At 42.2% G+C, this 15,221-nt stretch overlaps 1 protein-coding gene across 3 annotated transcripts in view; it reads right to left on the reverse strand.

Moving 5' to 3' along the window:
• The window catches only part of MORC2 (MORC family CW-type zinc finger 2), a 39,965-nt gene that overhangs the window by 15,561 nt on the left and 9,183 nt on the right, over nucleotides 1–15,221 (reverse strand). For all 3 annotated transcript variants that reach the window (XM_028527259.2, XM_028527257.2, XM_028527260.2), the window contains exons 3-8: nucleotides 13,792–13,826; nucleotides 8,262–8,330; nucleotides 7,642–7,732; nucleotides 4,022–4,130; nucleotides 558–717; nucleotides 336–447 (exon numbers count right to left, since the gene is read on the reverse strand). In XM_028527259.2, the coding sequence (XP_028383060.1) occupies nucleotides 336–447; nucleotides 558–717; nucleotides 4,022–4,130; nucleotides 7,642–7,732; nucleotides 8,262–8,330; nucleotides 13,792–13,826 (576 nt within the window). The remainder of the gene's footprint in view (nucleotides 1–335; nucleotides 448–557; nucleotides 718–4,021; nucleotides 4,131–7,641; nucleotides 7,733–8,261; nucleotides 8,331–13,791; nucleotides 13,827–15,221) is intronic.

Below are 15,221 nucleotides of genomic sequence, written 5' to 3' on the forward strand. Positions count from 1 at the left end.
CCCAGCACAGATGCCCCACAAGACATCTGACCCAGATGGCCCCACCATGACCTGGTAATTCCTCCCACCAATCCACAGCCTGTTTCTTCTTCTGTCAAATCAAGGAATTGGAGCAAGGTATCATTCATCTTTTCTTTTGGCTTAGCTGAGGATCTGCTGTCCTATTATTCCCTTTGCCTTGAGCCAAGATGTGGAGTTCTCAGTTTCATGAACTCTTAATACTGGGAAATCGGAATGAGCTCTCCCCTCTCTCCTTAAGTCACCTCCTGAGCTTCTCCCAACTGACAGAATGGGTACCAGTTCCAGGGCTTCCCTCCCTTCCCAGCCACACTCACGTGCCCTCTGGGGAAGTCTCTGCCATCTGGATATCTCTTGGATTTGACATTATGTCTAGCTCTGGCTGTCCGTTATCCATAAGTTTGAGATTAAAGATGATCACCAGTGTTCCTAGAGAACAGAAATCCTTTCTTTATGCCAGGTGCCCCCAGCCCCTTCCCACACCACTTGTGGCTCTGGAGCTCCAGATTCCAGGCAATGCAGACTCAAAGCCTACTTACCACTGTCTCCAGGAATCTTCATGAACTGAGTCATCACTTCCTCCTCATTGCGGAAGGGAGAATACTTGTAGATGAGCTCTGTCTCAATGGAGAACTTTTCCATGTTGTCTGTCACAGGCTCCCGGGTCCGAGCATTCCAGGTGGGCAATGGGACTATCACCTTTGGAGTAAGCACAGACGGACACTTCCCCTAAAAAGTGCATTCATCTTATCCCTCCCCACAGTGGCTCCACACTGACCCAGACGTGAGGCCCAAGCTCCACAGCCCTTCACCAGAGGCTCTGTGGCTCCTGCCTCTTCCCAAGAGTCAGCCTCACATCACTAGGTCCTCTGGCATATGCTAGGTTATGCCCTGGGGCCTCTGCAAATGAGGCTTCTTGCTTGGAATGTCCTTGGCCATTTTCTTAGTTTGTTAATAATTTTACTCTTTCCACTAAGGAAAATATATTTGCAATTATCTAGTGAAGCTGAAAATACACATAAACATAACTTACAACTCAGTAATTCCATCCCCAGGTATACATCCTAAGACAAACTTTTGTATATACAGGGTCCAGCAGAAGTAGCATCTGCTTGACTGTGGTTGGCAGGGTAATAATATGGGTATAGTAATTGACAGTTCTAATTTGAACACCTTACCTAAAGTGTCATATAGAGTGCTTATGTGTGATACTATTATGATACAGAATTACATGCTTATGATTTTGTAATTAAAAAAAGGTGTTAGTTGTGCCAACCCTGTATATACCAGCAAACACGTAAGAACAGCAAAATATCCACTACAAAGTAAAATTAAACTGTAGCATATCCATACAATGGAATATTGTACAGTGATGAAAATGAACTGACAGCTACTGGCATCAACACAGGTGAATCTCACAATGTTACATGACAGAACCAATTTTTAAAAAAAACCTACGATGAGTCCACTTATATAAAATTCATAAATATGCAAACCCAAACTATTCAAGAATACATACATAAGTGACTAAACTATAAAGAAAAATAAGAAAATAATCATCACAAAGTCACTGAAGACAGTTTCTTCAGGGGTCAGTAAGCAATCTGATTGGTGAAGGACACACTGGGGACTTCTGGCATTAATCCATGACAGTGGCTACATGGGTATTTGCTTTGTAACTATTCGCTAAACTGTACATACATTTTAATATACTCTTATGTGTAGAATTAAATCTTACGTCTAAGTAATGTTTTAAAAACATTACCCTCGTCAATTATGTCTCTATAAAGCTAGAAAAAAATCCTCCTCTTTCATTAAAGACCCTACCTCAAATGCAACTTCCCCAGAGGCCTCACTGTGCTTCGCCCCCTACCCAGGCAGCTTTCTCAGGGAGCCCTAAAGATGGCTGCCTGCTGGGATTCCCTCAGAAGTTCAAATCAGATGGCCCACTGTGAGGAAAAAAACCTCCCTATTTTGACAAGTGCTATGGTGATAAACTGTTAAGAGTTCTGACAGATTTTGCTGGTTTCTAAGAAACTTCATGCCTATAGTATCCAGCCCCAGAACTGGTTTGGACACATTCCTAACCAGCCAAAAATGATCTTATTTTGAAATCTTGGCTGAGTTTGCACTACAGTACAATCCAAAACAGTGACCTTCTAGCACCAAGTAAGGAAAAAATTCCAACCTAGCTTTCCACCAGGGAATTGAATTCCATTTGTGTTCTGTGAATTTGTACCTCATCTGCACCTCCCATTCTTCACAGCAGTCCCAGGTGACAATGGCATTAAAGTGTGGGCATTCATTCAGTCCCACTGGCACTCATCCCTGTCACTGAAACACTTCTCCTTTAGTTTCAATGTAACCGCTGCCCTGGACAAAACACTCTTCCCCTTCAATTATCCGTCTTCCATTCTTCCCCAGCTCCAGCCAACCAGTCCACCATGCCCAACTGCCACACTAGAACCTGAGTCATCCGTGACTCCTTCTTCCCCTTTCCTCTCTCCACTGACCAAATATCAAACCTGTGGGTCCCACAAGCTAAAAAGATGAAGAGGACTCCTAGTTTCTCTCACCTCCCTGCTTTGAGTCCCTTCAGGCTAAACACAGAGGGCTTTTCAAGTAGCCCACTCTAACACACCAATCTCTCCAGTCCAATCACTACACAATAACCAAACTCTCTTTTCAAAAGAGAACCTGATACCACCATACCCTTGTTTAAATTCTCTGTAACAGCTGCTTTTAATAAAGTCTCATATACTCACCAAGGCCCTGAGGTCAAGCCTGACCTGGCCTTCCCTGCTCCTTAGAGGCCACCATCTTTCTTCAAGCGGCCTCTCTGCCAAGTCCCTTCCCACAACCCCAACAGCCTATTTATAGTTACTTAAACACCCTCCTCCGGCCACCCTCAGTCTGTAAGGAAACATTCCTGAAAACCCCAGCCTACGCTAAATTCTCCTGCCCCACCTTTTCCCAGGAGCCTATTTTCCCAGCTGCAGCACTCTCCTTATTCTGAATGAACTAACACTCACCAAAAAGGCAAACTTAACTCACTGGCTTGCTAGGTGAAGATGGTAGAAAAAAATAACCTTTTATTCCCAACATGAACTAATTTGCTATGATTTAGGCTCATATCTAAACAGGACTAGTACAAATTTAATCACAGGTAACCAAAAAAAATTGAAAACTTGTAACTGATTTCACCACTCTGCTGATGTGATGGCCATAGAATTCTCTCTGCAGACCCTCTCAGCCCCTTCTCTCAAGCTCTAGCCTCCATTTCTCACATATGAAAGGAGATGAGTCTAGTCTGAGACCAGACAGACCAAGGCCTTCTGTGATCCACTCCCACCCCCCATGAGGAGGCAAAGGCCTCAGCAGACCAGCTCTGCAGATATCTGGCATCAGAATATTATAGATTCATTAGGCCTTCCTTCCAGCATTAACAATAATCACCCAGGGCTGAGTGTCAGCTGTCATTTAGCAAAAATCTTACACTGCTCTTTTCCATATACTCACCAGTTTTCCTACCTACCCAGTCCCTGTGGGTATCTGACTTGTAGCTTCTGACATAGAAAATGCACTCGTAGCGCATTCCACAAAATCACCATCATATGGGAAAGACAGTGCTATTCCTGTTATTATTGCCAGCTGTAGTTTCCACCCATAGTGACAGAAGCCCCAAATGCCTGCCTTGAAAAAACAACTCTCTAATAGTGACACCCTAAGAGATTAAATCAAGCTATAGATCTAGGGGAGCTGTAAATCCAAATCTTGGTTCCTGCCACTTGACTGCCCAAAGCTTTGAGATTTTACTTCACACTAAGATTATCTGCCTTAACCGCTCAACCAATTCATCTAACCAGCTAACCCACTTAACAGGGGCATGGCTGCAATCTTGCAACCCCAATGAACCCAGGATTTGCAAATGACCTATGAAAAACAGCCTGGGCAGACCCAGGAAATATGGAACGGCAACTCAGACCACGAGGATAAGACCTACTTCATCAATGCCTTCCTCCTCATGAAAGGTACGAGACAGGAAGAGGCAGGTCATGGTGTCTTCCTTCTTGGTGAAAAGGATAAAATCCTTCCCAATGCGCATTGAACCTCTGAAAAGAAGCAGAAATGGGTTATTCTCCAAGTGATTCAAAAGCTCATCTGAAAAAGGAGCAAATCTACCCTCTGGACATTACTGAAGTGCCTCTGGAGGGCTCCCTAAAGGTCTCCCTAAGGTCCCAGGACCCTGAGCTAAGTTCCACAGCCCTCATCCCCTCTCCTTCCATCTGACACTCCTCCTCTGCCCTTCCCCTGGCCTCAGTCTTTCGTTCAAACCTTCTCAACCACGCTTACTCACCACTCAGGGATCTCCCAACACCCTTCTAGGGCACATTCACTGCCAATCATCAGCCCCACACTCCGGCTATTGCCACAACAAGTAACCCAGCTGCCCATGCTCCAGGTTTATCCCAGCCATACAAGGGCTGCTATATATACCCTCTGACTGTGCCACCATCAGATTTCACTCTGGTAACTGACACCTTTAATACCTCATCTTCCATGCTAACCACAACCAGTTCCCATCCTGTCCTTCCTTCATTAATATAAACCCCCTCCCATCCACGCATCAAATGGCAGCACTGTCAAGGAAACAGCCCACTATCTATGCTCACAAGTCCTCAAAAAACCAAAAAAACAAAACAAAAAAAAAACAGTACAGTCTCAGGCCTCAGCCAAAATGGGGGCTAACTGTACAAAATATAATTCTTGATCAGTTTTTGAAGAGGCATATAATTGTCTCAGGTCTTATAACTACAGCCATCTTCTGTCTCAGAATTGTTTTGCCACCTCAAGCTCATTATGACACAGGCAGGTCCCTGCTTTTGGATGCAAGTGGTTCCGGGAAATGTGCCTAGAGGCTCACTTCCACAAGGCAAAAGTCTGAATGGAATCAACTGCTTCCTTCCTCTGTCTGGTTCATCCAAGGAACAGGTCAGGGCAGACCTTTCCAGACAACATGGAACAGTTGCCCGGCAGAAGCAAGAGCACCAGTGGGAGGACTACCCACTGAACAATGGAGCTGTTTAGCTCCTTTCTTCTGAGCAGCATGTGAGGCTTTATGGCTATTATCTCATTAGTCCTCATAACACCCCTAGGGAGGTGATGGCAATAAGAAGTCTTATTACTCTCATCTATGTACAAATATAAACCAGACTGGTGTGCCAAATACACAAACGATTGCCATGTCTCATTTTCCCAAATGCTCAGGAAAACTCCCAGGACACTATCCAGAGACACCCTGGGGGCTGCCAAGTTCTATTTCTCCTCTTCTAGTTCCCAAGATTCTGGCAATGCTCCTTCCCTTGACAGTTTCACAGTCCTCCTTCCCTAAAGCTTTTGGATGGCAACATAAAGCACATTATCTTGTCTTCTGCAAAGCTTGTCCTTGCCTAAATTTGGCAAAAACTCTCAATTTGTGCCTCTTTCTTCCCACTGTCTTTGAATATGACCTTGAAGGCTGAATAGCCTACAACCCTGAAGTACCACCTTTCTGCTGGCTTCCCTGCTTCTCAGCCCTATTCTTACCACAAATCACTTCCTCCTAAAACTCTTTTTGAACTTCTGAAATGGTTTCCAAATAAATTCACTCTGAACACCAGATGGCTCCATCTCAATGGGTCCTTTATGAAAGTTGTTCTACTAAAAATATGGAAATGACAACACCTTCAACTTCTGTACACTTTCCTTCCCAGTTTTCTAAGCCTTTTCAGTCACATTTTATTTGCTGCTAAAACTTACTCTGTAAGAGAGAATGCCAGAGATGAGAATCCTGTTTTCTAGATTAGAAAATAGATATTCAGAGAGATCAAATGGTTTACCTGAGGCCAGAGAACTGATAAGACAGATAGGAGAAAGTTGGCCTGCAATCAAGGCAGTGTTTCTTACACCACAATGACTCTGGAGGACCTTAGCTGTTGGGGACTTACCTAGCCCACACCAGAATTGCCTACAGAACCTATGAAAAACAGATTCCTAGGCCCTACCTGAGACCCAGTGATTTAGGTAAGAAATCTGATGTGGGAAGATCAAAAAAAGAGAGAAATTTAAAAAGAGGCTAGCCCTGGCTGGTATGGCTCAGTGGACTGAGCACCAGCCTGTGAAGTGAATGGTCATTAGTTTGATTCCCAGTCAGGACACATGTCTGGGTTGCAGGCCAGGTCCCCAGTTGGGGGCATGTGAGAGGCAACCTATTAATGTATTTCTTGCATGTTTCTCTCTCTCATCACTCCCTTCCCCTCTCTCTAAAAGTAAATAAATAAAATCTTTAAAAAAACAACAACAAAAAAACCCCACAGAGGCTAGAACCTGGCTAGTGCTCTCACAGCAATGATAGCATTTGATCTTTAACCTACCCAGTATGTATCATAATTTCAATTTATAGAACAGGAAGCTGAGGCTCAAAGAAGTAATTAAGAGGCTGAGGTGAGATTTGAACTTTAGTTTCTCCGACTTAAATGAAACGAACAGCTCTGACTTTGCCTTCAGAAAGCCCTGGTTCATATCTCTGCTCTACACTTGGACATTTTTATATTTTGGGGCAAATCACTTCATCCCTATAAACCTCAATTTCCTCATCTGAAAATGAGAATAAAAGTACTTACCACTCAGAGGACCACAGGGAAGATTAAACAAAATCATTCAAGTAAAGTTTTTAGCATAGTGCCTGGCATATGGTAAGTGCCTATTATTACCATTTGGTTCCTGCCCTGAGAGACAAATCGAAAAGCCCAGGAACCAGGTCCCGGATGTCTTAGGAAGCACTTTCTTTCAGAGCAGGCTCCGTGTGAGGGACAACTAATGCTGTTGACCACCACACTCTAACAAACAAAATAACACGTTTCCACAGCAAAATTGGAAACGTGAACTAGAATTCCGTTTGTGCAAACTCCAACTCCACTAAATCTTATTCCATTTGAAGGTATGTACAGCTGGAAGTGAGCATTTCAGAAATAGAAACCTTCCTCTTGGGGCTTCAGTCAAAACCAGAACACATTCCAAACACAGAACAAGTGGGAGCCAAGGGCTGAGAAAGAAGTCCCAAGGATTTAAAGACATTAGGTAGGTCCCTGCTATAGGAACTAGCAGGGTATGAGAGTGGAGACCATGCTCTCCAAGAGGGGAGGGTTTGGGTCTCTTTGACTCACCCTGGATCTCAGTACCTAGCATAAAATGTTATATGTGGCAGATGATCAGGGTACACTGCTATGCCATGAAGCAACCTCCTCACTATCAGGTACATATCAACCCCACAAAACTATCACTCAATACCTCACCATGCAGTAAAATAGCAATTTGCAACAGGAGGAGAGGTGCTGTACCAGATCACAGTGCCAAGAGAAAAGCTTCTCCCACCTCAACTAGTTGTGGACATTCATACTTTTCAATCCGTGAAGTACACTAGGCTGAACAATAGTCCATCCCCAACTACTCCTTTTAAACTTGCCTTCTGCTCCAGAGTTACAGTGATAGAGACAAGGAAGAGGAAAGTTTTCATGGGACAGAAACAGGAGAGTGTCACTTGATTTTGTTTTGAGTCCTGTGACAGGCTTCTAGTATACTTACGATTTTAACCCATTCCCATACTGCCCAATCTGGGTGGACTCAGGCGTTCGTTTGGCTGACTTCCCAAACTGGATCACACTGGCAGCATCGCCTAAAGTGACAGGCATAGGAGAGTGTGAAAAGTTTGCATTTCTTTCTCAGGCTCCTCAAAAATTGAAGGTCTGAGCCTTGCTGACCAAAGCAGGGCTGTGTGTCTAGTGAAAACCCCTGCACAAGGAAATTCGCAACCATGAGGCAACTGGACATAAACCCTGACTAGCCTGGCAGTTTAAGTTTAGCCATGACTATGACCATGTTCTGTTACCCAAACAAAGTAATAAGGCTTGAGGCTAGGAGAGGGGGTCCTATAGTTTTGGCTCGAGAATGTTGTAAAAGCTGATACATATGTCAAAAGACAGGCAATCTGACTGATTCAGGCTACCATTCAGAAGCTATCTCCCATGCTAAGACAAGATCCAGCATATCCATTAGTGGGATTAAGCCTGAGATATTGCAACAGACTCTTCTCTCTCTGGGTAGATCAAGTCACAAAAGTGAGGCAACAAAAAAAGAAGTTAATACAGTAAGTAGTTTATAAAAATGTTTATGGTACATCCTCCCCAAAATAAGCAATCACTTACTTGAATCCATCCCTGCTCCATCATCCAAAAAACAAAGCATAAATCCTCCTCGAAGATCCTCTCGCCTTTCTGTAAAAGAAAACCCTGCCATTACTATGTGGTTTACCCTCCAGAGAGCAGCAACATGGGTATGATCAGAAGGTGGATCAATGTGAAGGTTAGTCCACAAAGGTGAGGTAAACCTAGCTTCTCCTTGTAACAGACCTAACTAGTGTGAGTTAAACATCAGGGCCCTTGGAGATGGAAATTCCCAAAGCTTCTCCAATAATTTCTAGTTCATGAAAAAGCTTGAGAGACTATATATGGAGGACAAGGAATACCTGGCTCAGCACCTAGGACCACTGAATAGACATGTATTTCACACATACCTCAACCATCCCTCTGCCTGTCTCCACCTTGATTACATCCACCTCTACTTTCTACTGTGAACCCCAAGTCACTGAAGTACTCCCACCACTGCATGCTATACCTTCTCAAATGCAACAAGGAATTTCCTTTCTGGATTAAGTTCAGACAAAATGATCAAGCCAGACATACTATGTGCATAGTGGTGGGTTGCAGCTGCTATCTATAATTCAAATTATTAAGTCTCTATGTGACTGTCCCCCTCAGACTGCAGTTTCTGGGCTATCTGTATTCACCACTGAATCTCCAGATGGCTATGGGTCCTTGAAACGGCTCCTCTATGGAGGATTAAGATGGCACAGGGGGGTATAGTGAAAGCTGCCTGGTTCCCAGCTGGGTAAGCTTGACTGCAAGAAGGAATAATCCTTTGAGGGTAAGTTACAGAGCAGCCATGGCAGAGCTTCTCTGCCAACAGGAAGGAGCACAACAGACTGTGACTGCCATTCCAGCGAGTAGAAGACACTCTTCTTTTAGCAGCTGTCTTTTGCAGTGCCAAGTGGTTACTCAGAGTAGTCTGGGTCATGCCATGAACACTGGAGAAGATTCCCAAATAGGGCAAGGCCCATACTGCAGTTTCCAAGGTGCCTTTTGACCCAATGATGAGGACTAGGTAGGCAAAAGAGAGACAGCAGAGGCCTTGGAATCAGAAGAGCACTTCTATTAAAAGGGAGGTCTATGTAAGGTACTACAGGAACACACCCAGGGCTGCTTTGAAGCCTAGTTCCTAACTGAAGAATTTTTGTCCCCCCTAAGCTGCAGTTCACCAACTTTATACTACTATTTAAGCTGAGGAATCTGTTTAAAATGTTCTATGTCCTCCTCTCATGCTAAAGATTCAAGTGAGTCATGGCCACCTTCTGTTAAATGGACTATTTAATGTAATTTAAAATACTATTTCAGAAGTACTATAAACCACAGATATTCGAGTACCACTCAGTGTTCGGGAAGGTAAACTTTGCTGAAACATTAATAAGTGCTTCTTGAAAGTTAAAGAACAAGAACATTCCTGGAAGTATTACTGACAGATAAGAAAATCTCTCCTAATGGCAGTGCCCTCATCAGTCTAGAGAATCCAAATGAGATCTAGCAAGCAGGACCAAGTACAAGAAAAAAAGTGCATAAAGGTTTCAAAGTTCATTCTAGAGGGAGTAAAGTGTCATGTGGAGACTCAAACTAAGTCAGGTACAGATTATGGTAAAAATGTTCTAAATCTAGCCAAGAGCCATTATGCTATACCCTTCAGCCATAAACTACACGAAGACGCTGCTTTGGGACCTAGAAATTGGTTCAAACCAAGTGCATTAGAAAAGTCCCCAAGGATCACTGGTGGCATTTCTTGAACGCTATGTAGGAAGTTACTTTTAGGTCCTTTTGTTTCTTATAACAGAACTTTGCAGGCATCACTAAACAATGGGTCTGAGATTCCTTTCTTGTTCAAGGACTTCAAGATTTTTCATTCGGTTTATGAAGTTAAGAAACCCACCTGTAGAGGATCTTCCTAGCCACATGGTGACCTAGAGCCTGTAAGCTGCTGGTAGTGTCCAGATCCATGGTCACGTGCAACACTTCAGGGCCAACAGAACTAGCCAACATAGCAATGACTTCTTCAACTTTGTAAACAGGCAGTGTGGCATCTTTACCTAGCTACAATGCTTATCCCCATCACTTGTTTATTTGATAAATGCTTACTGAGCACTCCCTTTGTGCCCGACTCCGTCGTGAAGATAACAGCAGTGAACAATGCAGATGTGAGCACTGCCTTCATGGAGCTTAGAGTCTAACGGATGCTACTCTCTGTAGTAAATCAGGTAAACAGGAAGATTTAAGGAGAAGGAGACTAAGAGGAATATCAGCTACAGCAAAATGAAGTTTGCTCTAGCTGAAAGCTTGTTAAAGATTCTGGGGCCCACCCTAGACAGTCTGATTGTGTAGGTCTGAGGTGGTACCTGAGAGTTTGCTTTTCTAACATGCTCCCACATGTCCATCATGGACCACTCTGAGAATAACTGAGCTCAAGCAAGAACTACAAGGTTTCTTGCTCAAAATTATCTCCCCAGACATTCCACAAGTTAGGGATACATTCCTAACACCTGGTATTTACTTTAATCAGTCAATTGAGTGATATCTGAAGCCTCCAAGGAAAAGATTTTGATGAAAGGGGAAGAGGGGTTCTGGACAGAGAAGAGTCTAAGTAGCTGGGGGTTGTATGCTCCCCCTCTCATCATACAAAGCCAAACTGTCTTCTTTGAGTTGTGCTTCAGATCCTGGCAGCAGCTATGTAAGATTATCAGAGCCAGTTTGGAAGGCTATACATCTAAGATTCCCCCAACATGGCCAAGTCTGGCTTCTCCAAATTAGCCTCACATCTCTCCACCAACTCCACTGAAAAGACAGCAAAAAGAAAGAAATGAAAGGATGTAAAATGCAACTATAAGTCAAAAGTCAGAAAAAGATAAAATACTGTTTTCCTTAGCAGAGATTGTAATGAAATGACTTCCAAGTTCTGTACTTTGCAATCTATTTGAACAGTATTTGTTTCAGTTACATTTGCTCCAACTAATTTTCCATTTACTAAACACTGACCTCACCTCACAGGAGAGATCTTTCTTTGAGGGGTGGCACTCCCTAACCAAGGAAGTCAAGAAGTAAAAACAGTCTACTTCTACAGGCACCTTATAGTCTGGCCCCATCTAATAGGAATGCTTTGGGTAAGTGAACACCTCTACAATTTGACAGTCTGGTTCCTTTCTCACCCTTCTTAGGGTTATCTTTTTAATTATTATTTTTTTAAATCCTCAACCGAGGACATGCTTATTGATTTTAGAGAGGGGAAGGGAGGGAGAGAAGGAGAAAAATGTCAATCAGGTGTCTCTTGTACTTACCCAACAAGGAACTGGAGACTGAACCCACAACCTAGGCTTGTGCCCTGACCGGGAATCAAACCCACAAGCTTTTGGCTGGTGGGCCAACGCTCCAACCAACTGAGCCACACCCACCAAGGCACCCTCCTTAAGTTTAAATACAATCTTCTAAAACATGACTTTATGGTGAATTGAAACCACATATTATATTTAAGTAAATTGCCAAGTTCAAGATCAATCTAGTTTCAAAATGGGAGACAGGAAAATACTGCCCCCGCCCCAAAACTTTATACTGTAGGCACACCTTGGAGATATTGCAGGATTCACTACCAGACCAATGCAATAAAGCAAGTCATAATCTTCTTGCTAGCAGAGGATCCTGCCTTCAACTTGTAAAAAGTGCAACATCTCTGAGTCACAATAACGTGAGGTGCAATAAAGCAAGGTATGTGTATATTAAATATTACTTATATTATTTTATTTGTAAAATGAGGTTGCTTTTATTCGTCCCACAGAAAAGTATGAAGTTAACGACACTTCAGCCAAGACTCCCAATCTTAAGAGTAAATCATGTCTTTTTCCAAAATGCTATAGTGATTAGCATTTCTATCATACCATTTAATCCTTAACTGCCTTATTGTTATCTAATCCTCTGTAGAGTGCTGCCTGTCCAATCTCATTCTCTCTGGACTCCTCCTAAAGTTAAACAGGAGTAGCACTGAGCACAGAATAAATGGGCACTTGGCCTTTTGTTCATTTAAATTGAAATCTAACTGTTCTGCAGCATTCTCAGTGCCCACGACTAAATTTTCTTGTTGAAATTCACCTACCAAAGGTGAGAGAGAAGGGAGCAGAGATTATCTTTTTTTAAAAGCATCATCCAAATAGACTTGGTTATGATGATTTGTCCCTTCAACGTCACTTGGATTATGGGCTCATTCTCTGCTCCGCCATTGTGCAATGATTAAAATAGCCACCACTTCTTTCAGAGATAGCTGTAATTACTCCTCAATAAAGTACACTAAGTTAAAGGATACACACTGGCACCTCCACGTGGCCTGAGGGTTTAGTAACCATCTTCTAATGGTCTTCCGCTGTGCCCCTTTTTCCTGTTAGCTTCTTCTAAAAATAAAGGAGTCTTATTTTCACCACTCTGGCAGAGCCTTTTAAACAAAAGGCTTTTGGAAATTAAGCAGTATAGCTGACTTTTAGCTGTTCTGACTACTTTCTTTACTCGAAAGTGTATCAGGCATGAGAAATTTGTATCTGGGGAGATTCTTCATATTATAGGAAATTGGAATCTCTAGTAATGACTTCTTAGTTGTGTGCCTATTCCCATTTATCAAAATGGGGTCTATGATGAAAAGGAATTATCCGGTAACTGTGTATTTCCATAACATTCAAGTCTTCTCAGAAGCTAGTTAATGCTATTCAAAACATTACCTCAAACATTTTAGAGGACTTCAGTAGTTTGTCAGAAAAACAGATCATGGTACCCAAACTAGATTTAAAAGCTATCTTCTTCCTCTATTTGGCTTCCAGATTTTAAGCATTCAAACAACCAAAAAGAAGTACTGGTACAAACACTGAACAAGCAGAAAGCAAACTTCCAAAAAAATTTAAAAAGCCACTGATAATGACTAAGAATTCTTCTACTGTTGCACTCCCTCTTACTGTCAAACAGAGCCAATTAAATAAGCAAACAGTACATTCTTCAATATCTTTAAATTTCAAACACAGCAGCCCTCCTTCCTACCTGACACCTGTTTTAGAACATCTCCTCTGCAAACCTCAGTGCCAACCCAGTTACTCAGCTGTTTTATGCAACGGACACCAGCAACTCTACAAGTTGGGACTGCTCTTCACCATGGCTGCAGGAGAAACTGGACTCCAACAAGATCTCTCTTTGGCCACAGGTACCACAAACCTGTTCACCTGCTAAGTTCAACCAGTAAAATCACTGGTAATTGGTATTGCACTCCCCACTACCGTACTCCACCATCCCCATACATCTTCTGATGGCTATTTGAATAGATCTATAGATCTGGTCACCCTGTGTTAGTTTCTTCACAGCAATATTCTTGGTTTCTATCATCATCCATGCCTAACCAGGGCTACCCTGTTTCTACCTAAGACCTAGAGTGACTGTGCCATATCCTTAGGCTCCAAAAACCAGTTATTTCCTATTCATTTATTCTTAGGCATTGCAACGAATGCATTAAAAGGAACTGGGCGTTAGAAGAAAAAAGTGACATCCATCTTACCTGCATAAATATCTATTCTGGTGGCATCAGCATCTCTGCAAAAAGGGAAAAAAATCAAGATCCAAATGAGAATCTGAAATACCAACAATACATTATGCATAGTTTTCAAGTGGGATGGATACTATTTTGAGTCTATTTTCAGGAATTCAGTCATTCTACATACATTAAAGCTATACATTTTACACTTGGTAATACAATTTTCCTTGTATGTCTGTTAAAATTTCTGGAGCTCCAAATTATTTAAAATAACCACATAACACATAGAACCTAGATATATATTTTTAAATAGTGAAAACGCCTAGAAGTAAAAACATTCCTCTTTAGATGCTAAGAACTGACTTAAGTCTGTGTTCCTCTTGATTATAATCATAACAAAATGTTCTAATAACTTCTCCATTTTTCCTTCTCACCAAGAGATTGAGAAAAAAGGAAAACAATAACCTGCCACAAAGCTCATGAAAAAATCAAGTCTCATGGTATATGCACTACAGTCAGCAGCCTGACTCACAAGCCCACAATCTTATCCTCTCTAACACTGAAAGGAAGTTGAAGTACCCCATTATAGTCTAGCTGAAACACAAGTTCAGCTGCCAATCACCAGTTGCCCATAGCTGTGACTTTCTAAATCATCCCAATAGACTTGGTGGAGGAATGTTCAAGCTTAATGCAAAATTTGATGCAGATTCGTTGCTCTACTTGCTCAGTCATTTTGAATGCAATGGCCACACAGTACACATGCTCACTCAACAGGCATCTACTGCCCACACTGACTAATACAGTGAAGTCGTCATTGTTCACACATGTGCATTCCAGTTCACTCTCCTTGGCTGCCAGAATACATCGATTTGCGCAAATTGTTCTCATATTGACAATGACTGGACTTTTTCTGGATAGACCTCATACTCCCATGAATAGTCGAGTGAAAAGTAACAATAGTATAGGTTTACAGTATAAACATAGGTAGACATAGAAAATTATCAGCAAACTCAATAGCTGGCAATCTATTTAAAACTATTTCTAGCCTTGACTGGTGTGGCTCAGTGGATTGGGCATTGTCCCCTTAAACCAAACACCTGAGGGGTTTGATTCCCAGTCAGGACATGTCTGGGTTTCAAGTCAGGTCCCCAACTGGGGCACACCAGAGGAAACTGAATAACGTTTCTCTTGCATGTTGATGTTTCTCTTCTTCTCTGTCTCCCTCTCTCTCTTTAAAAATAAAATCTTTAAAAACAAAAAAGTACTTTGTCAACTTTTTCCCTCTTCTTTAGTCATCAATACCTAGTCAATAAACAATGTCTAAAATTTTATGTTTGTATTCAGAAACAAGACAAACACCACTTTCAATATAAACAGAATCTTGCTTAGATTTTTGTTTATCTTTGAACCAACTTCAAGTTTTCAGTCTTGAAGAGTAACATTTACATGCTTCC

Source organism: Phyllostomus discolor, chromosome 13 (genome assembly GCF_004126475.2).
Source record: "Phyllostomus discolor isolate MPI-MPIP mPhyDis1 chromosome 13, mPhyDis1.pri.v3, whole genome shotgun sequence".
NCBI lineage: Eukaryota > Metazoa > Chordata > Mammalia > Chiroptera > Phyllostomidae > Phyllostomus > Phyllostomus discolor.